The sequence below is a fragment of the Xenopus tropicalis genome, chromosome 3 (genome assembly GCF_000004195.4).
Source record: "Xenopus tropicalis strain Nigerian chromosome 3, UCB_Xtro_10.0, whole genome shotgun sequence".
Taxonomy (NCBI): domain Eukaryota; kingdom Metazoa; phylum Chordata; class Amphibia; order Anura; family Pipidae; genus Xenopus; species Xenopus tropicalis.
Window position 1 is genome coordinate 9,300,541 of NC_030679.2, and position 27,360 is coordinate 9,327,900.

General features: G+C 45.4%; 1 protein-coding gene across 3 annotated transcripts in view; it reads right to left on the reverse strand.

The window, feature by feature from the left end:
• The window catches only part of adipor2 (adiponectin receptor 2), a 59,912-nt gene that overhangs the window by 8,287 nt on the left and 24,265 nt on the right, over nucleotides 1-27,360 (reverse strand). For all 3 annotated transcript variants that reach the window (XM_031898612.1, XM_031898611.1, XM_031898610.1), the window contains exons 3-4: nucleotides 18,678-18,797; nucleotides 18,062-18,233 (exon numbers count right to left, since the gene is read on the reverse strand). In XM_031898612.1, the coding sequence (XP_031754472.1) occupies nucleotides 18,062-18,233; nucleotides 18,678-18,797 (292 nt within the window). The remainder of the gene's footprint in view (nucleotides 1-18,061; nucleotides 18,234-18,677; nucleotides 18,798-27,360) is intronic.

The following is a 27,360-nucleotide window of genomic DNA, read 5'->3' on the forward strand; positions in this document are numbered from 1 at the left end:
TGCCATAGACAGACACTATTTATTGGGCTGGGGGGGCTGTTTGTGCCTCTGGGTACTGGGAATGCCAGGGGGGCTGTAAGGTGCCACAGACAGTCACTATTTATTGGGCTGGGGGGTCTGTTTGTGCCTCTGGGTACTGGGAATGCCAGGGGGGCTGTAAGGTGCCACAGACAGTCACTATTTATTGGGCTGGGGGGGCTGTTTGTGCCTCTGGGTACTGGGAATGCCAGGGGGGCTGTAAGGTGCCACAGTCACTATTTATTGGGCTGGGGGGGCTGTAAGGTGCCCCAGACAGTCACTATTAATTGGGCTGGGGGGCTGAACTCTATACTGGCTGAAGGGTTACTGATAATGCACAGAAGTAGGGTTAATCTCCTATACCATATACCAGCAGGGGGTAACAGCGCTCAGAGGATATCTCCTGTATTATATACCAGCTGGGGCCTCTTATACTGCTCAGAAAATATCTCCATTACTCCCCTATCAGCTCCCCAGTGTAGATTCTTCTGTTCTATGATTATTTCCATGTATCCTTATCAGATTTCCAGAAATGACCCTAAAATGCACTTGCTGATTTTGGCTTGGAATTCCCATTGGCCCTGCGCTGTAGCTCAGCTCACCTATCAATTGGCTTCTTATTGCCAGTGATAAGAAAGGGATTTTCCGGGGGGCTTGGTTAACCGCCGAGCAAGATGGCTGCCTAACTCTTAGCTCCGCGAGTGCTCCTACAGTAGTGAACTGATAATAACAGCTAGAATGGCAAAGCACAATAAATTAAAAGATCTCCTAAAAGTCCCAGCGTTGGCATGGGCCAACCAGACTTCATATCCTACTATCAAGCCTGCATCTTGGCCAGAATAATAGAATATACTCGCCTACAGTCAGTAGTCCAATGGAAACAACTGGAAGAAGCATGGCTGGATATACCAATCAGCAATATGGTCTGGAATAAAATATCACCTAAAGACCCAAACATAAAGTCTAACAAACTGATATCTACATCCACAACTGTTTGGAATACATTAAATACAAAACTAAAATGAATACCCTACCCATCTCCACTCCTACCTTTGGGCCAAAGTATTGAATTTGTACCAAGTACAACAGATTCAGGTATGGCTACAGTAGGGATCCCCAACCTTTTATACCCATGAGCCACATTTAAAGGGAAAAAGTGTTGGGGAGCAACACAAGTACGAAGAAGGTTCCTGGGGGTGCCAATAAGAGCTATAATTGGCTACTTTATAGCCCCTATGTGGACTGGCAGCCTACAGAAGGCTCTGTTTGGCATTATACTTGGTTTTTATACAACCAAAACTTGCCTCCTTACCAGAAATTTAAAAATGAACCCCTGCATTAAGGCCACTGGAAGCAACTGGTTGGGGACCACTGGGCTACAGCCTTTGGACTGAAACAACTACAACTACGACATATACTACCATCAGAGAATACTGTATCTGTTATCCACAGGAATAAACAAGACTGGACGATAAGGGACAAATGGAGAGATATACAGATATCCCACCTACTCCAGACAAACAAACAGTGGACAAAAGCCAATAGGCAACTATCAGAACTTGAAAGACTCAATGATGGTACAGGACCCCGGAGAAACGATATAAAATGAACTTAATACCTAAAGATTTGTGCTGGAGATGTGAGGAAAAGTCAGGGACACTATCACATATTTGGTTTGAATGTCAAAAAATAAAACCATTTTGGGATGAGTTTAGTCAAAAATGTCAGGAGATCACTGGTAACCGATTTAACTTATCTCCAACCTCAATCATCCTATTACACCCGCCCCAGGGGGAAAAATATTCTAAACATAGCCTCCTCCTCCAAATGCTGATAGCAGCTCGCTCCTTAATTCCTAAACATTGGAGAAGTACTAACCCGCCAACAATTGAGGAATGGTGAAATACGGTCAATGAAATTTGCCGCATGGAAGAAAAAATGCTTAAACCAATGTAAAAGGCTATAAATGTATATTGTAAAGCTTTACTATCTTTTTTGAAAATAAACGAGTTAAATACAAAAAAAAAAGAATGGGATTTTCCTGTGACAGTGGCTTCCAGCTGCCATAGACACTGTGACAGGGACAATTTAATAGCTGGCATCATAAATCATGAGCTGCCCTTGAAAATACAAAAGGAGGAGGCCAGGACGCGCCTGTGGCCTGGGTGGGGCCTCACACACCAATGGTCCTTCAAGTTCAATTCCCTTCTTCTCCCTGGTGCCTCTGCTTCCATCTATTGGGCTCAATTGTGATGCCATTTCTGCTACATCTCTTCTACATTTCTTCAGCATCAGCTTTGAGACCCAATTCCAATTTGATGGACGGGCTCCCAGGGCGGGAATCGAACTCCAGACCTGGCGATGTAAAGCCGGCTCCCTACCACTTCGCTATCCTTCCTCCTGCCACTTGTAACATGGTTCTTCGTAATCTTGTCTTCTGCATATTGGCGGTTGGTGTATCCTAACCGACTGCCTGAAACACTCAGGGTTAGAGCCTGCTGCTTGCCCCAAGCCCTATATAACTAGGGGGGCTGTTATAGTAGGGGGGAATGAATCCTCCATTTAGCAACATTCTCTGGGGGGGGGAGTCACAGAGGGGAGAGAGTCCTTTTTTGCAGTAAAAGTGGTGGGAAAACACTTTCTCACAGAAATCCGCCTAAATTCCAACTCAACCGCCATTTTCCCATTTTTGGGGAAAGAAAGACTGTCTTTTAAAGGATATTTTTCCCGCCATTTTCAAAATGGAGCGAAGCTCAGTGTAACTGTCAGATCAATTGTAAGCTCTGCTGTTTTGCTTGGTTTAACCCAGTCTCCATTTCACACCCTGGGAATGCCAGGGGGGCTGTAAGGTGCCACAGACAGTCACTATTTATTGGGCTGGGGGGGCTTTTTGTGCCTCTGGGTACTGTGAATGCCAGGGGGGTTGTAAGGTGCCACAGACAGTCACTATTTATTGGGCTGGGGGGGGGCTGTTTGTGCCTCTGGGTACTGGGAATGCCAGGGGGGCTGTAAGGTGCCACAGTCAGTCACTATTTATTGGGCTGGGGGGGGGCTGTTTGCGTCTCTGGGTACTGGGAATGCCAGGGGGGCTGTAAGGTGCCACAGACAGTCACTATTTATTGGGCTGGGGGGGGCTGTTTGTGCCTCTGGGTACTGGGAATGCCAGGGGGGCTGTAAGGTGCCACAGACAGTCACTATTTATTGGGCTGGGGGGGGCTGTTTGTGCCTCTGGGTACTGGGAATGCCAGGGGGGCTGTAAGGTGCCACAGACAGTCACTATTTATTGGGCTGGGGGGGCTGTTTGTGCCTCTGGGTACTGGGAATGCCAGGGGGGCTGTAAGGTGCCACAGACAGTCACTATTTATTGGGCTGGGGGGGCTGTTTGTGCCTCTGGGTACTGGGAATGCCAGGGGGGCTGTAAGGTGCCACAGACAGTCACTATTTATTGGGCTGGGGGGCTTTTTGTGCCTCTGGGTACTGGGAATGCCAGGGGGGCTGTAAGGTGCCACAGACAGTCACTATTTATTGGGCTGGGGGGGCTGTTTGTGCCTCTGGGTACTGGGAATGCCAGGGGGGCTGTAAGGTGCCACAGACAGTCACTATTTATTGGGCTGGGGGGGCTGTTTGTGCCTCTGGGTACTGGGAATGCCAGGGGGGCTGTAAGGTGCCACAGACAGTCACTATTTATTGGGCTGGGGGGGCTGTTTGTGCCTCTGGGTACTGGGAATGCCAGGGGGGCTGTAAGGTGCCACAGTCAGTCACTATTTATTGGGCTGGGGGGGGGGCTGTTTGCGTCTCTGGGTACTGGGAATGCCAGGGGGGCTGTAAGGTGCCACAGACAGTCACTATTTATTGGGCTGGGGGGGGCTGTTTGTGCCTCTGGGTATTTGGAATGCCAGGGGGGGCTGTAAGGTGCCACAGACAGTCACTATTTATTGGGCTGGGGGGGGTCTGTTTGTGCCTCTGGGTACTGGGAATGCCAGGGGGGCTGTAAGGTGCCACAGACAGTCACTATTTATTGGGCTGGGGGGGCTGTTTGTGCCTCTGGGTACTGGGAATGCCAGGGGGGCTGTAAGGTGCCACAGACAGTCACTATTTATTGGGCTGGGGGGGTTACTGATAATGCATAGAAGTAGGGTTAATCTCCTATACCATATACCAGCAGGGGGTAACAGCGCTCAGAGGATATCTCCTGTATTATATACTAGCTGGGCCTCTTCTACTGCTCAGAAAATATCTCCATTACTCCCCTATCAGCTCCCCAGTGTAGATTCTTCTGTTCTATGATTATTTCCATGTATCCTTATCAGATTTCCAGAAATGACCCTAAAATGCACTTGCTGATTTTGGCTTGGAATTCCCATTGGCCCTGCGCTGTAGCTCAGCTCACCTATCAATTGGCTTCTTATTGCCAGTGATAAGAAAGGGATTTTTCGGGGGGCGTGGTTAACCGCCGAGCAAGATGGCTGCCTAACTCTTAGCTCCGCGAGTGCTCCTACAGTAGTGAACCGATAATAACAGCTAGAATGGCAAAGCACAATAAATTAAAAGATCTCCTAAGAGTCCCAGCGTCTAATGAAAAAGTTCCTTGTGGCTCCAGAAGAGGAGAACGCTTCTAGAAGTGACGACATGAGGCCTACACAAGCAGCGGAACCACACCGCAGTGCTATAAGCTATCTACAAACACTACCTACCAAAAGCGATCTCATGGACTTAGCGAAACAAATAAAAACTACCGTATATACTCGAGTATAAGCCGAGGATTCCTTTTTTAGCACATTTTGAGTGCTGGAAAACTCGGCTTATACTCGAGTATATACGGTACCCTGAAGGAAGAGATGGCAGATATAAAAACAGAAATCGCGGCGCTACATGTGAGAACCGCAGAGGCCGAAACGAAGGGATAGAAAACTCAATCGACTCCCTCATTGAGGTAAATACCGTACATACTAAAACAATCCAGTCCTTATTACGGCGGATGGATGATCTCCATAATAGAGGGAGGAGAAACAACCTTAGAATAAGGGGCTTACCGGAGGTTGGAGATTCCCCAGAGCTGAAACCTACAATTGTGGCAATATTTAACTGGGTACTGCAACAGCCCACAGACTCAGTGATTGGAATTGAGCGTATACACAGGGCTCTAAAACCGAGGGGACCCCCTACAGAAAGGCCCCGGGATGTTATTTGTTGCCTTTCGAGTTTTGCAATAAAAGAGGAGATTTTAATAAAAGCCAGGCAACTACGTGTAATCAAACACAACAACGCTGATATAACCATACTTCAGGACTTGTCCTGGTACACACTCCAGCAACGGAGATTATTGAAGCCGTTAACAGACAAGCTAAAGGAAAAAAAGCTTTTATTCAGATGGGGATTTCCACTATCAATCCAATGCTCCGTAGATGGAAAACAATCGAATTACAACAATGGGCAATGGCAAAGTCGGTTCGGGCACCGCATCAACCAGCCGATGTGGTCCCCGATCCGACCAGATTTTCTAACCTGCCCGATCGAGATCTGGCTGATTTCAGGCCAGATCTCGGTCGGGCAGGCCTGTCGGGAGTGCCCATACATGGGCCGATTAGCTGCCGAATCGGTCCAAGGGACCCATATCGGCAGCTACTATCGGCCCGTGTATGGGGACCTTTACACACTGTTTTTGGTTTTAGTTACAAGCGGTTTGATGTTAACTATGTTACTTAGATGCGGTCACCTAGGCCTGGTATTGAAAAATGTCAGAATTACGTATATTTTTCTACTAATATGTGTAAGTTAAAGGTCATATCATTAAATGTTAATGGGCTAAACATCCCAGAAAAGAGAAGACAGTTGGTAACCCTAAAGCTGGCCATACATGTGGCAATCTGACGATCCGCCACACACCATTCAGGGCTGAATCGGCAGGTAAGCAGGTTGAAACAATAGGATTTTCTACCTCCTTCTGCCGATTCAGCACTGAAGAGAGATTTTGGTCAGGCGCCCGATCAAAATTTTCAAACTGGTCCTATCGGCGAGTCGGCCGATATCAGCAGCTTCCTGCGATATCGGTCGACTTGCCGACATACCATACACGCACCGAATATCGTACGAAACGAGGTTTCGTTCGATATTATCGGTGCGTGTATGGCCAGCTTAATGCATAGAAAACAGGGAGATATATTACTGACACAAGAAACTCATTTTAAAGGTGACTTCCACCCCATGGCAAAACTGGGAATATACTCCATATGGTTTTATAGCAACAACCCAAACCAGAAAACCAAAGGAGTGGCAGTTGCACTCCGTAAAAATATAGACTTTCAATTAATAGACACCCTAACTGACCAGGAGGGAAGATTCATACTTATTAAAGGTCTTCTCTACCATACATTATGCACAATTGGGAGTATATATTTACCAAACAAAAACCGAAACCGGACCCTTAGCCAAATTGCCCATAAAATTAAAGAGTTTGGAGAAGGGATATTAATAATAGGAGGAGACATTAACCTCCCTATTAACCCACCACAAGACACATCTAAGGGTTACTCAACTATTCCATACCCCAAACTCAAAAAAGGACTAAAAATCATCCAATCACTGAGACTCATAGATACATGGAGATTTATGAATCCCACAACAAAACAATTCTCCCATTATCTCCCCCCCCCCCCAAAAACTGCTATGCTAGACTAGATTATATTTTTCTATATAACTTACAATGGCTGAAATCAGCCTCCATTGACAGCATTTACTGGTCTGATCATGCCGCAGTATCAATACAAATACAGGTATAGGACCCATTATCCAGAATGCTCGGGACCAAGGGTATTACGGATAAGGGGTCTTTCCGTAATTTGGATCTCAATACCTTAAGTCTACTAAAAAATCAATAAAACATTAATTAAACCCAATAGGATTGTTTTGCATCCAATAAGGGGTAATTATATCTAGTTGGGATCAAGTACAGGTACTGTTTTATTATTACAGAGAAAAGGGAATCATTTAACCATGAAATAAACCCAATAGGGCTGTTCTGCCCCAATAAGGGGTAATTATATCTTAGTTGGGATCAAGTACAGGTACTGTTTTATTATTACAGAGAAAAAGGAATCATTTAACCATTAAATAAACCCAACAGGGCTGTTCTGCCCCAATAAGGGGTAATTATATTTTAGTTGGGATCAAGTACAGGTACTGTTTTATTATTACAGAGAAAAGGGAATTATTTAACCATTAAATAAACCCAATAGGGCTGTTCTGCCCCAATAAGGGGTAATTATATCTTAGTTGGGATCAAGTACAGGTACTGTTTTATTATTACAGAGAAAAGGGAATCATTTAACCATTAAATAAACCCAATAGGGCTGTTCTGCCCCAATAAGGGGTAATTATATCTTAGTTGGAATCAATTACAAGGTTCTGTTTTATTTCTACATTTCTAAAATTCTGAAATATTTGATTAAAATGGAGTCTATGGGAGGCGGGCATTCTGTAATTCGGAGCTTTCTGGATAACGGGTTTCCGGATAAGGGGTCCAATACCTGTACAGATTCCTAACAGACCTAGTGCAGGCTGGCAATGGAGGCTCAACGACAGCCTATTAGATGATCAGGAATGTATGACAGACCTAATACAAACCTTAAATGAGTATATTAATTCTATACAATCTGATGAATCCTCTGATCTGGCTAAATGGCAGGGACTAAAATGTGTAGCGAGAGGCATACTGATAAAGCATGAATGAATCAATGAACAAATTAAAAGAACAAATTAATCATTTAGAAAAAAAACATACCCAAACCCTAGACATAGAAACTCTAAATTAAATGGAAAAAGACAAGAATTGAAAACACTAATGAATACACAAACCAAAAATGCTATGAGCAGATTGAGACACAAATTCTATGAATACGGTAATAAAACGGGGAAACTTCTAGCAAATGCACTAAAACAGAAATACTTGGGACTCCTACATCCACAAAATTAAAAACCAAGGAGATAAAATCCAAGTCATCCCACAACAAATAGCCGAAGCATTTAGACAGTACAGGTATCGGACCCCTTATCCGGAAACCCGTTATCCAGAAAGCTCCGAATTACAGAATGCCCATCTCCCATAGACTCCATTTTAATCAAATAATTCAGAATTTTAAAACTGATTTCCTTTTTCTATGTAGAAATAAAACAGAACCTTGTAATTGATCCCAACTAAGATATAATTACCCCTTATTGGGGCAGAAAAGCCCTGTTGGGTTTATTTAATAGTTAAATGATTCCCTTTTCTCTGTAATAATAAAACAGTACCTGTACTTGATCCCAACTAAGATATAATTACCCCTTATTGGGGGCAGAACAGCCCTATTGGGTTTATTTAATGGTTAAATGATTCCCTTTTCTCTGTAATAATAAAACAGTACCTGTACTTGATCCCAACTAAGATATAATTACCCCTTATTGGGGGCAGAACAGCCCTATTGGGTTTATTTAATGGTTAAATGATTCCCTTTTCTCTGTAATAATAAAACAGTACCTGTACTTGATCCCAACTAAGATATAATTACCCCTTATTGGGGCAGAACAGCCCTATTGGGTTTATTTAATGGTTAAATGATTCCCTTTTCTCTGTAATAATAAAACAGTACCTGTACTTGATCCCAACTAAGATATAAATAATCCTTATTGGATGCAAAACAATTCTATTGGGTTTAATTAATGTTTTATTGATTTTTTAGTAGACTTAAGGTATTGAGATCCAAATTACGGAAAGAACCCTTATCCGGAATACCCTTGGTCCAGAGCATTCTGGATAATGGGTCCTATACCTATACTATATAAAATTATATAACATCTCAGCGGACCAAAGTCCACAAGAACTAGCTAACCATAAAAACAAAATAAAACATTATTTAAGCGAAAATGCCCTACCCAGAATCCCCCATGAGACTTTACAGACCCTGGACTCTCCTTTTTCTGAACAAGAAGTCCAGGCAGCAATAAAGCTCTTAAAATTGCAAAAAGCCCCAGGCCCGGATGGCTACTCTGCCAAATCCTATAAAATTTTACAAAAACAAATTACAACAGTATATACAAAATTTATTAACAATATAGGAACCAACCAGCCCCTAAATACAGAATTCCTACTAGCGCATATATCAGTGATTTACAAAGAAGGAAAAGACCCCACAGCATGCAGCAGTTATAGACCGATTTCCCTTCTAAACATTGATTTAAAAATTTTTACTAAAATTCTGGCTAACAGATTGCAGCCCCTTCTACCAACCTGGATACACAGAGATCAGGTGGGCTTTGTACAAGGCCGTGAAGGGAAAGAAAACACCATGAAAACTATAAACTTAATAGTATGGCCACAAAGATTACAAAGGCCTTCTCTTCTCCTCTCCACGGATGCAGAGAAGGCCTTTGACAGGGTCGATTGGTCCGTCCTTGAAATAGCACTAGAAAGTCTAGGCATGGGGAATGGTTCAAAGGTAAAATTATGTCACTATACTCATTACCATCAGCCAAAATTAAGGTAAATGGGATCCTCTCTGACACATTCCAAATAAGAAACGGGACTAGACAGGGGTGCCCATTATCCCCTCTATTATACGTACTCTGCATGGAGTTCCTACTGGTAGCAATTCGAAAGAATCCTAATATAGCAGGTCTAATAATAAGACAATGTGAATACAAAATATCTGCATTCGCTGATGACTAAAGGTGCCCATACACTATAAGATCTGCTCGCTTGGTGATGTCGCCAAGCGAGCGGATCTTCACCCGATATCCCCACCTATGGGTGGGCGATATTGGGTAACCCTGGGGCCAAACGATCGGATTACATTTGTGGTTATGGGGCAGTCGGTTCGGGGACCGCATCAACGAGCCGATGAGGTCCCCGATCCGACCGGATTTTCTAACCTGGTCGATCGAGATCTGGCCAAATATCGGTCGGCCAGGCAACTCTGTTCTGCCCATACACGGGCCGCTTAGCTGCCGAATCGGTCCAATGGACCCATATCGGCAGCTATAGTCGCCCCGTGTATGGGGACCTTTACTGTTCATGGTCACTAATCCTCACATATCCTTGCCAAACTTGCTTAATGAGCTCAGGACATATGGTTCTCTTTCAAACTACAAAATAAATATGGACAAATCGGAGGCACTCCCTGTACATCTCCCAACAAACCTGGAATTACAAATAAAACAGAACTTCACCTTTAAATGGAAACCAGACAAAATCAAATATTTGGGAACAAACATACCTACAAATCTCCACAACCTATACTGCTATAACTACCTACCAATACTTAACAATATTGAATCTCTACTCAAAACCTGGTCAGGAAAGTACTTTACATGGACCGGCAAGATAAACATTGTAAAAATGACGATTCTACCAAAGATACTATATTTGTTTCAAACGCTCCCAATAGACTTACCGGGATCCTTTTTCAAAGCATAAAATAAAATAATTAACAACTTCAGGCAGGGTCCAGACCCAGAATCCAGAAAAAAACACTCTACAAAACAAGACTATCAGGTGGCATGGGCCAACCAGACTTCATATCCTACTATCAAGCCTGCATCTTGGCCAGAATAATAGAATATACTCGCCTACAGTCAGTAGTCCAATGGAAACAACTGGAAGAAGCATGGCTGGATATACCAATCAGCAATGTGGTCTGGAATAAAATATCACCTAAAGACCCAAACATAAAGTCTAACAAACTGATATCTACATCCACAACTGTTTGGAATACATTAAATACAAAACTAAAATGAATACCCTACCCATCTCCACTCCTACCTTTGGGCCAAAGTATTGAATTTGTACCAAGTACAACAGATTCAGGTATGGCTACAGCCTTTGGACTGAAACTACAACTACGACATATACTACCATCAGAGAATACTGTATCTGTTATCCACAGGAATAAACAAGACTGGACGATAAGGGAAATATGGAGAGATATACAGATATCCCACCTACTCCAGACAAACAAACAGTGGACAAAAGCCAATAGACAACTTAGTTACATAGTTACATAGGGTTGAAAAAAGACCATTGTCCATCAAGTTCAACCCATCCGAGTAAACCCAGCACACAACCTATACTAACCAATCTATACACTCACATACATAAACTATATATATACAACCAGTAATACTAACTGTAGATATTAGTATCACAATAGCCTTGGATATTCTGCTTGTTCAAAAACTCATCCAGGCCCCTCTTAAAGGCATTAACAGAGTCTGCCATTACCACATCACTAGGAAGGGCATTCCACAGCCTCACTGCCCTCACCGTGAGGAACTCCCTACGCTGCTTCAAATGGAAGCTCCGTTCCTCTAATCTATAGGGGTGACCTCTGGTGCGCTGATTGTTTTTATGGGAAAAAAGAACATCCCCCAACTGCCTATAATCCCCTCTAATGTACTTGTACAGAGTAATCATGTCCCCTCGCAAGCGCCTCTTTTCCAGAGAAAACAACCCCAACCCTGACAGTCTAACCTCATAGTTTAAATCTTCCATCCCCTTTACCAGTTTAGTTGCAGTCTCTGCACTCTCTCCAGCTCATTAATATCCTTCTTAAGGACTGGAGCCCAAAACTGCCCCCCATACTCAAGGTGAGGCCTTACCAGGGACCTATAAAGCGGCAAAAATATGTTCTCATCCCTTGAGTCAATGCCCTTTTTTATACAAGACAGCACTTTATTTGCTGTAGTAGCCACAGAATGACACTGCCTGGAATTGGACAACTTGTGATCTACAATAACCCCTAGATCCTTCTCCATTAAGGATCCCCCCAACACACTACCATTCAGTAGATAGTTCGCGTTTATATTATTCCTACCAAAGTGCATAACTTTGCACTTGTCAACATTGAACCTCATTTTCCAGTTTGCTGCCCAGTTTTCCAATTTTGTCAAAACGCTCTGCAAAGCGGCACATCCTGCATGGAACTTATAGTTTTGCACAATTTAGTGTCATCAGCAAAAATAGAAACAGTACTGTCTATGCCCACCTCCAGGTCATTAATAAACAAGTTAAAAAGCAAAGGCCCAAGGACTGACCCCTGCGGTACCCACTAACCACACTGGCCCAATTAGAAAATGTTCCATTTACCACCACTCTTTGTACTCTATCCTTCAGCCAGTTCTCTATCCAATTACAAATATTATGTTCTAGGCCAATATTCCTCAATTTGATCATTAACCTTCTGTGAGGTACTGTATCAAACGCTTTAGCAAAATCTAAGTAGATGACATCAACTGCCATTCCAGCATCAAGGTTCCTGCTCACCTCCTCATAAAAGGCGACTAAATTAGTCTGGCAAGATCTGTTACGCATAAAACCATGTGGCACAATCTAATAGTATTGTGAACTGCAATGTATTCATCTATCCTATCCCTTATTACCCCTTCCAAAAGTTTTCCTACTACTGATGTCAGACTAACAGGCCTATAGTTTTCAGGCTGAGAACGAGATCCCTTTTTAAATAATGGCACCACATTAGCAATCCGCCAGTCTCTCGGCACCATGCCAAACCTCAACGAATCCTGAAAAATTATGTGAAGAGGCTTGGCAATCACAGCGCTCAGCTCATTTAATACCCTGGGATGAATCCCATCCGGCCCTGGACCTTTGTTTACCTTTACATGTTTAAGTCTCTTTTGAATTTCCTCCCGAGTGACCCACGCGTCAGTAGCTAAATTACTAGCACTGGGTATATTAAAAGGGAAGCCTTCATTATCTGGCTCCTCAGATGTATAGACAGATGAAAAATAAGAGTTCAAAATTTCTGCTTTTTCCCCGTTCTCATCAACCAATGTATCAGAACTTGAAAGACTCAAGCGTCGCCTCCCCATGCTATCTCAAGTCTATACAAATTATTACTAGAAACGAAATACAATCAGCTGCCCACATACACAAAAGCATGGGAAAAAGAACTACAATGCCATCTAGAAGAAGAAACATGGCACACAATCTTTAAAGCAACAGCAAAATGCTCTATAAGCAACAAATATCAAGAAAGCTCATACAGGTATAGGACCCATTATCCAGAATGCTCGGGACCAAGGGTATTCCGGATAAGGGGTCTTTCCGTAATTTGGATCTCCATAGCTTAAGTCTGCTAAAAAATCAATAAAACATTAATTAACCCCAATAGGATTGTTTTGCATCCAAAAAGGATTATTTATATCTTAGTTGGGATCAAGTACAGGTACTGTTTTATTATTACAGAGAAAAGGGAATCATTGAACCATTAAATAAATCCAATAGGGCTGTTCTGCCCCCAATAAGGGGTAATTATATCTTAGTTGGGATCAAGTACAGGTACTGTTTTATTATTACAGAGAAAAGGGAATCATTTAACCATGAAATAAACCCAATAGGGCTGTTCTGCCCCCAATAAGGGGTAATTATATCTTAGTTGGGATCAAGTACAGGTACTGTTTTATTATTACAGAGAAAAGGGAATCATTTAACCATGAAATAAACCCAATAGGGCTGTTCTGCCCCAATAAGGGGTAATTATATCTTAGTAGGGATTAATTACAAGGTACTGTTTTATTACTACAGAGAAAAAGAAAATCAGTTTTAAAATTCTGAATTATGTGATTAAAATGGAGTCTATGGGAGACAGGCTTTCCGTAATTCGGAGCTTTCTGGATAACGGGTTTCCGGATAAGGGGTCCGATACCTGTACAAACTTTTGGCAAGATGGTACAGGACCCCGGAGAAATGATATAAAATGAACTTAATACCTAAAGATTTGTGCTGGAGATGTGAGGAAAAGTCAGGGACACTATCACATATTTGGTTTGAATGTCAAAAAATAAAACCATTTTGGGATGAGTTTAGTAAAAAATGTCAGGAGATCACTGGTAACCGATTTAACTTATCTCCAACCTCAATCATCCTATTACACCCGCCCCAGGGGGAAAAATATTCTAAACATAGCCTCCTCCTCCAAATGCTGATAGCAGCTCGCTCCTTAATTCCTAAACATTGGAGAAGTACTAACCCGCCAACAATTGAGGAATGGTGAAATACGGTCAATGAAATTTGCCGCATTGAAGAAAAAATGCTTAAACCAATGTAAAAGGCTATAAATGTATATTGTAAAGCTTTACTACCTTTTTTGAAAATAAACGAGTTAAATACAAAAAAAAAAAAGAAAGGGATTTTTCCTGTGACAGTTGCTTCCAGCTGCCATAGACACTGTGACAGGGACAGTTTAATAGCTGGCATCATAAATCATGAGCTGCCCTTGAAAATACAAAAGGGGGAGGCCAGGACGCGCCTGTGGCCTGGGTGGGGCTTCACATCAATGGTCCTTCAAGTTCAATTCCCTTCTTCTCCCTGGTGCCTCTGCTTCCATCAATGTGGCTTCTTCTACCATTCTTCTATCTATGGCATCATCTTTGAGTCCCAATTCCAATTTGATGGATGGGCTCCCAGGCGGGAATTGAACTCCAGACTCAGTGATGTTAGGCACCTGCCCTACCACTTCGCTATCCTGCCTCCTCCCACTTGTAACATGGTTCTTCGTAATCTTGTCTTCTGCATATTGGCGGTTGGTGTATCCTAACCGACTGCCTGAAACACTCAGGGTTAGAGCCTGCTGCTTGCCCCAAGCCCTATATAACTAGGGGGGCTGTTATAGTAGGGGGGAATGAATCCTCCATTTAGCAACATTCTCTGGGGGGGGGAGTCACAGAGGGGAGAGAGGCCTTTTTTGCAGTAAAAGTGGTGGGAAAACACTTTCTCACAGAAATCCGCCTAAATTCCAACTCAACCGCCATTTTCCCATTTTTGGGGAAAGAAAGACTGTCTTTTAAAGAATATTTTTCCCGCCATTTTAAAAATGGAGTGAAGCTCAGTGTAACTGTCAGATCAATTGTAAGCTATGCTGTTTTGCTTGGTGGGGCCAGGGGGGCTGTAAGGTGCCACAGACAGTCACTATTTATTGGGCTGGGGGGTCTGTTTGTGCCTCTGGGTACTGGCAATGCCAGGGGGGCTGTAAGGTGCCACAGACAGTCACTATTTATTGGGCTGGGGGGGGGGGGCTGTTTGTGCCTCTGGGTACTGGGAATGCCAGGGGGGCTGTAAAGTGCCACAGACAGTCACTATTTATTGGGCTGGGGGGGCTGTTTGTGCCTCTGGGTACTGGGAATGCCAGGGGGGCTGTAAGGTGCCACAGACAGTCACTATTTATTGGGCTGGGGGGGCTGTAAGGTGCCACAGACAGTCACTATTTATTGGGCTGGGGGGGCTGTTTGTGCCTCTGGGTACTGGGAATGCAAGGGGGGCTGTAAGGTGCCACAGACAGTCACTATTTATTGGGCTGGGGGGGCTGTTTGTGCCTCTGGGTACTGGGAATGCCAGGGGGGCTGTAAGGTGCCACAGACAGTCACTATTTATTGGGCTGGGGGGGTCTGTTTGTGCCTCTGGGTACTGGGAATGCCAGTGGGGCTGTAAGGTGCCACAGACAGTCTCTATTTATTGGGCTGGGGGGGCTGTTTGTGCCTCTGGGTACTGGGAATGCCAGGGGGGCTATAAGGTGCCACAGACAGTCACTATTTATTGGGCTGGGGGGGTCTGTTTGTGCCTCTGGGTACTGGGAATGCCAGTGGGGCTGTAAGGTGCCACAGACAGTCACTATTTATTGGGCTGGGGGGGGGTCTGTTTGTGCCTCTGGGTACTGGGAATGCCAGGGGGGCTGTAAGGTGCCACAGACAGTCACTATTTATTGGGCTGGAGGGGGCTGTTTGTGCCTCTGGGTACTGGGAATGCCAGGGGGGCTGTAAGGTGCCACAGACAGTCACTATTTATTGGGCTGGGGGGGCTGTAAGGTGCCACAGACAGTCACTATTTATTGGGCTGGGGGGGCTGTTTGTGCCTCTGGGTACTGGGAATGCAAGGGGGGCTGTAAGGTGCCACAGACAGTCACTATTTATTGGGCTGGGGGGGCTGTTTGTGCCTCTGGGTACTGGGAATGCCAGGGGGGCTGTAAGGTGCCACAGACAGTCACTATTTATTGGGCTGGGGGGGTCTGTTTGTGCCTCTGGGTACTGGGAATGCCAGTGGGGCTGTAAGGTGCCACAGACAGTCTCTATTTATTGGGCTGGGGGGGCTGTTTGTGCCTCTGGGTACTGGGAATGCCAGGGGGGCTGTAAGGTGCCACAGACAGTCACTATTTATTGGGCTGGGGGGCTATAAGGTGCAACAGACAGTCACTATTTATTGGGCTGGGGGGCTGGTTGTGCCTCTGGGTACTGGGAATGCCAGGGGGGCTGTAAGGTGCCACAGACAGTCACTATTTATTGGGCTGGGGGGCTATAAGGTGCAACAGACAGTCACTATTTATTGGGCTGGGGGGGCTGGTTGTGCCTCTGGGTACTGGGAATGCCAGGGGGGCTGTAAGGTGCCACAGACAGTCACTATTTATTGGGCTGGAGGGGGCTGTTTGTGCCTCTGGGTACTGGGAATGCCAGGGGGGCTGTAAGGTGCCACAGACAGTCACTATTTATTGGGCTGGAGGGGGGTCTGTTTGTGCCTCTGGGTACTGGGAATGCCAGGGGGGCTGTAAGGTGCCACAGACAGTCACTATTTATTGGGCTGGAGGGGGCTGTTTGTGCCTCTGGGTACTGGGAATGCCAGGGGGGCTGTAAAGTGCCACAGACAGTCACTATTTATTGGGCTGGGGGGGCTGGTTGTGCCTCTGGGTACTGGGAATGCCAGGGGGGCTGTAAGGTGCCACAGACAGTCACTATTTATTGGGCTGGGGGGCTATAAGGTGCAACAGACAGTCACTATTTATTGGGCTGGGGGGGGCTGGTTGTGCCTCTGGGTACTGGGAATGCCAGGGGGGCTGTAAGGTGCCACAGACAGTCACTATTTATTGGGCTGGGGGGCTATAGGTGCAACAGACAGTCACTATTTATTGGGCTGGGGGGGCTGGTTGTGCCTCTGGGTACTGGAATGCCAGGGGGGCTGTAAGGTGCCACAGACAGTCACTATTTATTGGGCTGGGGGCTATAAGGTGCAACAGACAGTCACTATTTATTGGGCTGGGGGGGCTGGTTGTGCCTCTGGGTACTGGGAATGCCAGGGGGCTGTAAGGTGCCACAGACAGTCACTATTTATTGGGCTGGGGGGGCTGTTTGTGCCTCTGGGTACTGGAATGCCAGGGGGGCTGTAAGGTGCCACAGACAGTCACTATTTATTGGCTGGGGGGGCTGTAAGGTGCCACAGACAGTCACTATTTATTGGGCTGGGGGGGCTGGTTGTGCCTCTGGGTACTGGGAATGCCAGGGGGGCTGTAAGGTGCCACAGACAGTCACTATTTATTGGGCTGGGGGGCTATAAGGTGCAACAGACAGTCACTATTTATTGGGCTGGGGGGGCTGGTTGTGCCTCTGGGTACTGGGAATGCCAGGGGGGCTGTAAGGTGCCACAGACAGTCACTATTTATTGGGCTGGGGGGGCTGTTTGTGCCTCTGGGTACTGGGAATGCCAGGGGGGCTGTAAGGTGCCACAGACAGTCACTATTTATTGGGCTGGGGGGGCTGTAAGGTGCCACAGACAGTCACTATTTATTGGGCTGGGGGGGCTGGTTGTGCCTCTGGGTACTGGGAATGCCAGGGGGGCTGTAAGGTGCCACAGACAGTCACTATTTATTGGGCTGGGGGGGGCTGTTTGTGCCTCTGGGTACTGGGAATGCCAGGGGGGCTGTAAGGTGCCACAGACAGTCACTATTTATTGGGCTGGGGGGGGGGCTGCTTGGGCCTCTGTGGACTTGAAATGCCAGGGCCTGTTTTGAATCCCAGTCCGGACCTGATTGTTATATATTATATTAAATATATTAGATATATTGGCTGGGTGGCCAATCAGGATGGCCTCGTACACAAGCCAATAAGCTGCTGACAAAAAAAAAAGGAAAGGACGGAACTGGCAGCGTTTATCAGCTGGTGTGTGGGAACCTTACGGGGGAGCAGTGCACTGAACCCCTCTCTGCACCCCGAGGTGACCCAGGTATGGTACCTAGCAGGTGGGTCCAGATGTTGCCCGTCTCCGTGTGTATCCTGAAGATGCTCTTGAAGCACGCTCTGAAGGAAGGCATGGGGGGCCGGTGGCCGTGCAGCAGGTAGTCATTGTCCTTTAGCCAGTCGGGCAGCACGTCGTGTGGTATGACTCTCCATCTTCCTTCCCATACCTGCACGCAGAAAGGGGCAAGAAGCAGCTGAGTCAGGAACATGGAAGGACTTGAGCATTACTGGGGCAACGTGGGAGGGTTAAACGGTTCCACCCAGCAGGAAAAAGTCTTTATAGATTGTTTAGGCATTTATTTCCCCTTTAACTGCATGATGCCTATTGTTCCTTGTGTCGTAGGACCCCGACAGCGCAGGGTGGAGCATAACGACCCTGCCAGGGCTCCGTTCCCCTCCCTGGACTAACCCTCCTATGGCATGTAAGCGCTGGGCCTCATTGCTTACATACAGGAGGCATGTTCTGCACAGAAATAGCACATTTTTTAAATCAAAAAGCAAATGAAGCTGCCATGTTGCATACGTCCTAGCCAGCTGGAGGAAGCAAGTGTGACATCCCTGACTCCTTGGCTCTATTACCCCCCACATTTAAAGCAAACTGATATCTGTACCTTGCAGACGAATTCTTCTACCCGTTCCATGGCATGGTGGGCTTGAAGGAGAGGGGCCATTCCCATAAAGCCTTCATCTTCCTGAGCCGGTTCTTCAGTACTTTCATTCTCCTCTACATTCTGTAAAAAGAGAAAGCAAGGGTTAATCCCGTGGGTTATTTGGGGGAGCAGTCTGTACAACATAGGGTACCTGTATGAACCTCATTATTAGTATCCATCTCAGCACTGCTGCTGCTCTAATCCAAATCTATATTAAGAGGGTTAGTTGTCCTTTATTACGTGAGCCCTTAGGCTACTGGGGATCATTTATAAAGACTGGGAAAATCTGCATCTGGCCAGTTGCCTGTGGCAACCAATCAGAGGTTTGCTTTTACTGTCATACCTGCAACTGGCTGGAAAAAAAAAGAAACTAATCAGCGATTGGTTGTGGTTGGTTACGGTAGCCATACATGGGCAGATTACAGATGCCGATTTGGGTCTTTTGGACTGAAAAGTGTATCTGGCTGAGAATCAGGCAGGTTTGATCAAGGACCACATTGGCTCACTGATGTGGCCCTTGATCCAATGGCCTGTATCCGCACTGTTGTGATCTGATTGTTTGGCGCTAGGGCCCAATATTGCCCAATAAGCTGCCCATACATTATAAGATCTATTCATTCAGCGAGGTCGCCAAGCAAGCAGATCCTTATCGATATTCCCACCTAAGCTGGCTGATATGGGGCTGATCCAATCATCTGGCCCTAGGGGCAAACGATTGGATCACAATGAAGGGGATAAAGGCCCCTCGATCCGACAGGAAAATCAAACCTGCCCAATCCACATCTGGATGATTTTCACCCAGATATCGGTCTGATTGGTTGATCAGATCAGGGGACCCATACACAGGCAGATATGCTGCCCAGTTGGTCTGTAAGCCCCAAAACGGTATGTTCTGCCCATGTGTGGCCACCTTTAGGTGGGTATATAAAGATTTTCTTGTTTGGCAACCTTGCCAGCCAGCTTTACTAGCCAGGGGCTAGTAGTGTTTCCCTTAGACAGTACAGTATGGGGGTACAGCTTATTGTGTGCCCAGAACATTCCTTCTCTGTATATTTGTATTTATACATATGGGTAGGGGGTGCCATAGTATTTCCCTTAGACAGTACAGTATGGGGGTACAGCTTATTGTGTGCCCAGAACATTCCTTCTCTGTATATTTGTATTTATACATATGGGTAGGGGGTGCCATAGTGTTTCCCTTAGACAGTACAGTATGGGGGTACAGCTTATTGTGTGCCCAGAACATTCCTTCTCTGTATATTTGTATTTATACATATGGGTAGGAGGTGCCATAGTGTTTCCCTTAGACAGTACAGTATGGGGGTACAGCTTATTGTGTGCCCAGAACATTCCTTCTCTGTATATTTGTATTTATACATATGGGTAGGAGGTGCCATAGTGTTTCCCTTAGACAGTACAGTATGGGGGTACAGCTTATTGTGTGCCCAGAACATTCCTTCTCTGTATATTTGTATTTATACATATGGGTAGGGGGTGCCATAGTATTTCCCTTAGACAGTACAGTATGGGGGTACAGCTTATTGTGTGCCCAGAACATTCCTTCTCTGTATATTTGTATTTATACATATGGGTAGGAGGTGCCATAGTGTTTCCCTTAGACAGTACAGTATGGGGGTACAGCTTATTGTGTGCCCAGAACATTCCCTCTCTGTATATTTGTATTTATACATATGGGTAGGAGGTGCCATAGTGTTTCCCGTTAGACAGTACAGTATGGGGGTACAGCTTATTGTGTGCCCAGAACATTCCTTCTCTGTATATTTGTATTTATACATATAGGTAGGGGGTGCCATAGTATTTCCCTTAGACAGTACAGTATGGGGGTACAGCTTATTGTGTGCCCAGAACATTCCTTCTCTGTATATTTGTATTTATACATATGGGTAGGAGGTGCCATAGTGTCTCCCTTAGACAGTACAGTATGGGGGTACAGCTTATTGTGTGCCCAGAACATTCCTGCTCCTTATACCTGGATTCATACATATGGGTTGGAGTTGCCATATTACACAAGAAGGCAGTAGTATATACAGAGTATACGGATATATTTGCCATTACATTGTTATCTAGTCCATTGTCCAGCCACACTCTACCATACTGTGCTGTACAACTTTAAGTAAGTTGATACCATTGCACCCTGTGAACTCCCCCCCCCCCCTTCTCAAAAGTGGTAGTACCCGCAGGTTCCATTAATGCAGCCACCCCTCAGGGACAGTGCAAATCTGCATGGGGGGGGGGGGTTGCAGTAAACAGAAGGACACCAAGCAAACAGTCCCTATCCAAGGACACACATGTGCAGATCCAATTGGCTCCCGGCGAAACTCCCACAATCCTTAGGGCAGGGTGCTGAGGGTTTCCAGGAATCGTGCTGGAACGTTGCACACATAAGGCTTGTGTTCCGTCCAGTGAGGATTTAACACACTGCTCCTTAAAAAGTGGTAGAACTACAACTCCCAGCACCTCCTCACACATTATAGGAGCATCATAATCTATAATTATAAGTATTTACAGTGGGCCGAGCCCTTTAGGGTTTATCTCTTACCCAGACGGGGACTGGCTGTACAAGCAGCACTGGGTGGGGAGGACCTTTTCCCCAGACTGATATTACACATACCTCTTTGTGCCACTCTCACACCCAGCCCAAAAGGGCTCCCATTGGCTCCAGCAATGGTCCGACTAACAGCCAGAATTAGCAGCTCCGCTCACACACAAACACATGTCCCACAGTAAGTTTCATAATATGACTATTACCAGGAATTTGGAGAACAAGAATGTAATGTATGTGGCAGCAGCCCCTTAAAGGGGAAGCAAACCTCAAACTTTCTAATACACATTCATTAAAAATGGTCAGTGGTTTTAAGTTGTATCAGGAGTCAGAACCAGCAGTGCAGAGAAGGGAAAGGGACAGACAGACATAGTGACAGTTACACATAACTATAAACCCAGTGAGAATGAGGAATGAATGGATATTGGGGAGTTGTATCAGGAGTCAGAACCAGCAGTGCAGAGAAGGGAAAGGGACAGACACAGTGACAGTTACACATAACTATAAACCCAGTGAGAATGAGGAATGAATGGATATTGGGGAGTTGTATCAGGAGTCAGAACCAGCAGTGCAGAGAAAGGAAAGGGACAGACACAGTGACAGTTACACATAACTATAAACCCAGTGAGAATGAGGAATGAATGGATATTGGGGAGTTGTATCAGGAGTCAGAACCAGCAGTGCAGAGAAGGGAAAGGGACGGACAGACACAGTGACAGTTACACATACCTATAAACCCAGTGAGAATGAGGAATGAATGGATATTGGGGAGTTGTATCAGGAGTCAGAACCAGCAGTGCAGAGAAAGGAAAGGGACAGACACAGTGACAGTTACACATAACTATAAACCCAGTGAGAATGAGGAATGAATGGATATTGGGGAGTTGTATCAGGAGTCAGAACCAGCAGTGCAGAGAAGGGAAAGGGACGGACAGACACAGTGACAGTTACACATAACTATAAACCCAGTGAGAATGAGGAATGAATGGATATTGGGGAGTTGTATCAGGAGTCAGAACCAGCAGTGCAGAGAAGGGAAAGGGACAGACAGACATAGTGACAGTTACACATAACTATAAACCCAGTGAGAATGAGGAATGAATAGATATTGGGGAGTTGTATCAGGAGTCAGAACCAGCAGTGCAGAGAAGGGAAAGGGACAGACAGACATAGTGACAGTTACACATAACTATAAACCCAGTGAGAATGAGGAATGAATGGGTATTGGGGAGTTGTATCAGGAGTCAGAACCAGCAGTGCAGGGAAGGGAAAGGGACAGACATAGTGACAGTTACACATAACTATAAACCCAGTGAGAATGAGGAATGAATAGATATTGGGGAGTTGTATCAGGAGTCAGAACCAGCAGTGCAGAGAAGAGAAAGGGACAGACACAGTGACAGTTACACATAACTATAAACCCAGTGAGAATGAGGAATGAATGGATATTGGGGAGTTGTATCAGGAGTCAGAACCAGCAGTGCAGGGAAGGGAAAGGGACGGACAGAGTGACAGTTACACATAACTATAAACCCAGAGGTATTTACACATATAACCCAGGCCTGTCAGTAGACGGGGATCTAGGAACCCTCTCAGCAAACTATTAAATCTCTCGCGCTGGTGTGACATTCTATCCGTGCTCCCCAGGAAGGGAAAGTGGATCCGGCCCAGCGGCACAGCAGCGCCAGAGCCCACAAGTCTTACTGTCATTTATATGCTACGTACCAAGCTCCACAGGACCGGAAGTAGAGTATAAACAGGGAAAATACATATATTTATTATTACTAATCCCCCCCAGCCCCGAGAGGAGTCTGTAGGAGACAGTAACATATCTGTAGAGTGTAAGCTCTTGCGAGCATGGCCCTCTGATCCGTTTGTTAAACTTTTTAAGATCCCTGTTTGTTTCAATTCATTGCGTAAGTTGCTGGTTCTATATAAATAAATGATGATTATTCCAATTAAACACTCGGCTGCCTTCAGCTGCTGGGAGTTCTAACAGGAAATGAGCAGGGGAAGTATTGGCAGTTCTGTATCTGACCCGGGTTCCGGCCCAGTGAGCTGGAGGTACCGCAAAGCTGAGCTTATCATTACGCTCAAGGTTACAAATCCCATATTACTATAAGGAAGGAATTCCTGTAATACCTGTCCATTTAACCCTTTAATGCCACCCATTCCAGTAGCAACTGAGCCCACAGGGTATGTGCAGCCTGCACTTTGGACCTTGCACTACATTTACTACAAGGTGCAAAGTTTATGGCTTTGGGTGCATTCTAATATCTACAGGTGCAACTCAGTGTGAAATAGGGCACCCCCATGCCACTGCTCAAGCCTAAAGGCGGCCATACACGCTGAGATCCGCTCGCTTGGTGAGGTCGCCAAGCGAGCGGATCTTCTCCCGATATCCCCACCTACGGGTGGGCGATATCGGGTGAATTTAGGTGAATTCACTCGTTTGGCCCTGGGGCCAAATGATCGAGTTAGAACGCCGGTAGTAGGCGCAGTCGGTTCGGGGACCGCATCATCGAGCCGATACGGTCCCCGATCCGACTACATTTTTAAACCTGCCCGATTTCAGGCCAGATATCGTTCGGGCAGGCCCCTCATTAGTGCCCCTACACAGGCCGATAAGCTGCCGAGTCGGTTTAAGGGACCCATATCGTGAGCTACAATCGGCCCATGTTTGGCCACCTTAACTTGACAGCACAGTCAAAAATCTCCAGAGGGGCCCAGCACGATTGACTGCAACCCGGAACTTGCACCCACACATACCCTGCCCCCCCCCCACCAGCAACCCCCACCCATCTGCTTCCCCGGCCACAGGTAGCCTATAGAGGAAGCAGACCCCCACAGACCGAGCCCCCTTGTCCCCCCTGGGCCAACTCAGCCCAGTTGCTACTTCAACCCCCCCCCCCCACCGCGCACTGCACTTCCTCCTTGCAGGTATGATGGGGGGCAAATACAGTTAGCGGCGGGAGCAGACAGGGTTGGTGGGGGCGCAGGCCCACTGGGTTTTTTCCCAGTGTCCCCCCAGCCCAGTCCAACCCTGACTATACGGCGATATATATATATATGACACACACACACACACACACAATAAAAAGCGGAAAAGAAAGTAGAGAGAGAGGAAGCAAAAGAGGAAATTCATTTAATTCATGATCTATATTTGATAGCGAGTTCATCCTCACATTGCAGCTTCTGTAACAGTCTAACTGGTCTGTCTGTCTGCTAGCTCTTAATCCTTACATAGCACATACTGCTAAAAAAGAACATACTATTCCTTCTATGTTTATCTACCTGTGTAAGAACTAGACCCATTGTATTTAATCAGTTATCTGCTGTGTTTGAGCGGGCCCTATTGAAATTAGGATGGCCACACAGCCGTTTATTTATCTAATTCTTTACATTATATTTAAATACAGGTATAGGACCCGTTATCCAGAATGTTCGGGACCAAGGGTATTCTGGATAAGGGGTCTTTCCATAATTTGGATCTCTATACCTTAAGTCTACTAAAAAATCAATAAAACATAAAATAAATTGAATAGGATTGTATTGCCCCCAATAAGGGGTAATTATATCTTAGTTGGGATCAAGTACAGGTACTGTTTTATTATTACAGAGAAAAGGGAATCATTTAACCATTAAATAAACCCAATAGGGCTGTTCTGCCCCCAATAAGGGGTAATTATATCTTAGTTGGGATCAAGTACAGGTACTGTTTTATTATTACAGAGAAAAGGGAATCATTTAACCATGAAATAAACCCAATAGGGCTGTTCTGCCCCCAATAAGGGGTAATTATATCTTAGTTGGGATCAAGTACAGGTACTGTTTTATTATTACAGAGAAAAGGGAATCATTTAACCATTAAATAAACCCAATAGGGCTGTTCTGCCCCAATAAGGGGTAATTATATCTTAGTTGGGATCAAGTACAGGTACTGTTTTATTATTACAGAGAAAAGGGAATCATTTAACCATTAAAATGGAGTGTATGGGAGACAGGCTTTCTGTAATTTGGAGCTTTCTGGATAATGTGTTTCCATATAAGGGATCCCATACCTGTAGTGTAAAATGTAAAATCTAGTATTCTGCCAGACAGGCTCCCTTTATACTCTGTGGCAGGCAAGGGGTTATATATTCCCTTTAATAATAAGGATACTCCCTGCAGAAGGGACGGGGAGGCACAGCCATATACACCCACTATAATAACAAGGCCTCGTCACTGTCACAACACGTCCCAGTTTAATTAAAGCAGAGAGTAGGACAGATGTCCCTCATATTCTGTATGTCCCAATAGGGGGCCCTTTCCCACTCGGTTGCTTTAATGTCATTAGAGTGTTGCCTTGAAGAAAAAAAAAAAAAAAAAAGAAACATATGAGCTACTAAAGGTCTATGGGGGGGGGGGGAGGAAGAAGGACACAAGGGACTGGTCAGAATCTGGACCATATATATAATTATTTATTTAGCGCCAGCAAATTACGCAGCACTTCACAATAAATTTAAACAAGCAAGGATCTTAAAAAGTTTAACAACCAAGGGTATATAGAGTAACAATAGGATCAGAGGGCCCTGCTCGCAAGAGCTTACAATCTACAGGGGTCAGGGGTACACTGAAACAAAAGGAATGTGGATACTGATTGATAATTTATGATACATATATAAATGGCTGATCAGTTTAGATACAATGAATGTGTTTATTTAAACAGGTCTTTAGGGAACAGGAAGGAAGGGGAGAGTCTGATGGGCCGAGGCAGAGAGTGCCACAGACAACAGAGAGTGCCAGAGACAGGCAGAGAGTGCCAGAGACAGGCAGAGAGTGCCACAGACAGGCAGAGAGATCCACAGACAGGCAGAGAGATCCACAGACAGGCAGAGAGATCCACAGACAGGCAGAGAGTGCCACAGACAGGCAGAGAGATCCACAGACAGGCAGAGAGTGCCAGAGACAGGCAGAGAGTGCCAGAGACAGGCAGAGAGTGCCAGAGACAGGCAGAGAGATCCAGAGACAGGCAGAGAGATCCAGAGACAGGTAGAGAGTGCCAGAGACAGGCAGAGAGTGCCAGAGACAGGCAGAGAGTGCCAGAGACAGGCAGAGAGTGCCAGAGACAGGCAGAGAGTGCCAGAGACAGGCAGAAGCCTGGAAGAAGCCTTGCAGTTGGGAATGGGAAGAAGTGATGAGAGGAGAAGAGAGGGAAGGTCAGAGGCAGAACGTAGGTTGCATGAAGGAGGGTATTTTGGGATTAGAGCTGAGATGGGCCTTATATGTAAGTGTTAGTAATTTGAATTTAAGTCTAGAGGAGACTGGGAGCCAGTGAAGAGATAGGCATAGGGGAGCGACAGATGTGGAACAATGAGATCAATCAGTCTGGCAGCAGCGTTTAGAACAGACTGGAGTTGGGAAAGGAGATGCGTTGGGATGTCTGTAAGGAGTAGGTTACAGTAATCAAGGTGGGAAATGATGAGAGACTGAATGAGTGTTTTAGTTGCGTTTAAACTGAGGTAAGGGCGTATTCGGGCAATGTTGCGCAGGTGAATACGACAAGATTTGGATGTGTGGTGTAAAAGCCAGTTGTGAGTGTAAGATAATCCCTAGGCAGCGTGCCGGAGTGCTAGACTTAAGGGTGATGTTACTGTTAGTGGAACCTGAGGGGCAGGGGAGGGTGCTGGAGGAAATATAATGAATTCTGTTGTGGAAGGAGCAAGGGTGCCAAGTGCTGACAAATGGACATCATTACTATAATGCTCTTTTGTCAGAATGAGACAAATAATTCAAAAACTATTTAAAAAAATGATGACGACCAATTGAAAAGTTGCTAAGACTAGAACACTAAAGCTGAATTATTAACAGTGGCGCTATAAACACACACACACAGACACACACGTGTGTATATCACACCAGAGCAGCTGGGCCCACAGAATAGGAGCAGGGGTTAGTGTGTACAAAGGTTGTTGCTTAGTCAGTCCCTGCGCTTACAAAATGACTCTAAACAGCAAGAATTCCCCAGAAGGGAGAAATTCCATCATTCTGCCCACCGAGTGGGAACTCCCTCACAGTAGCTTGTGCAATAATATAGTAGGC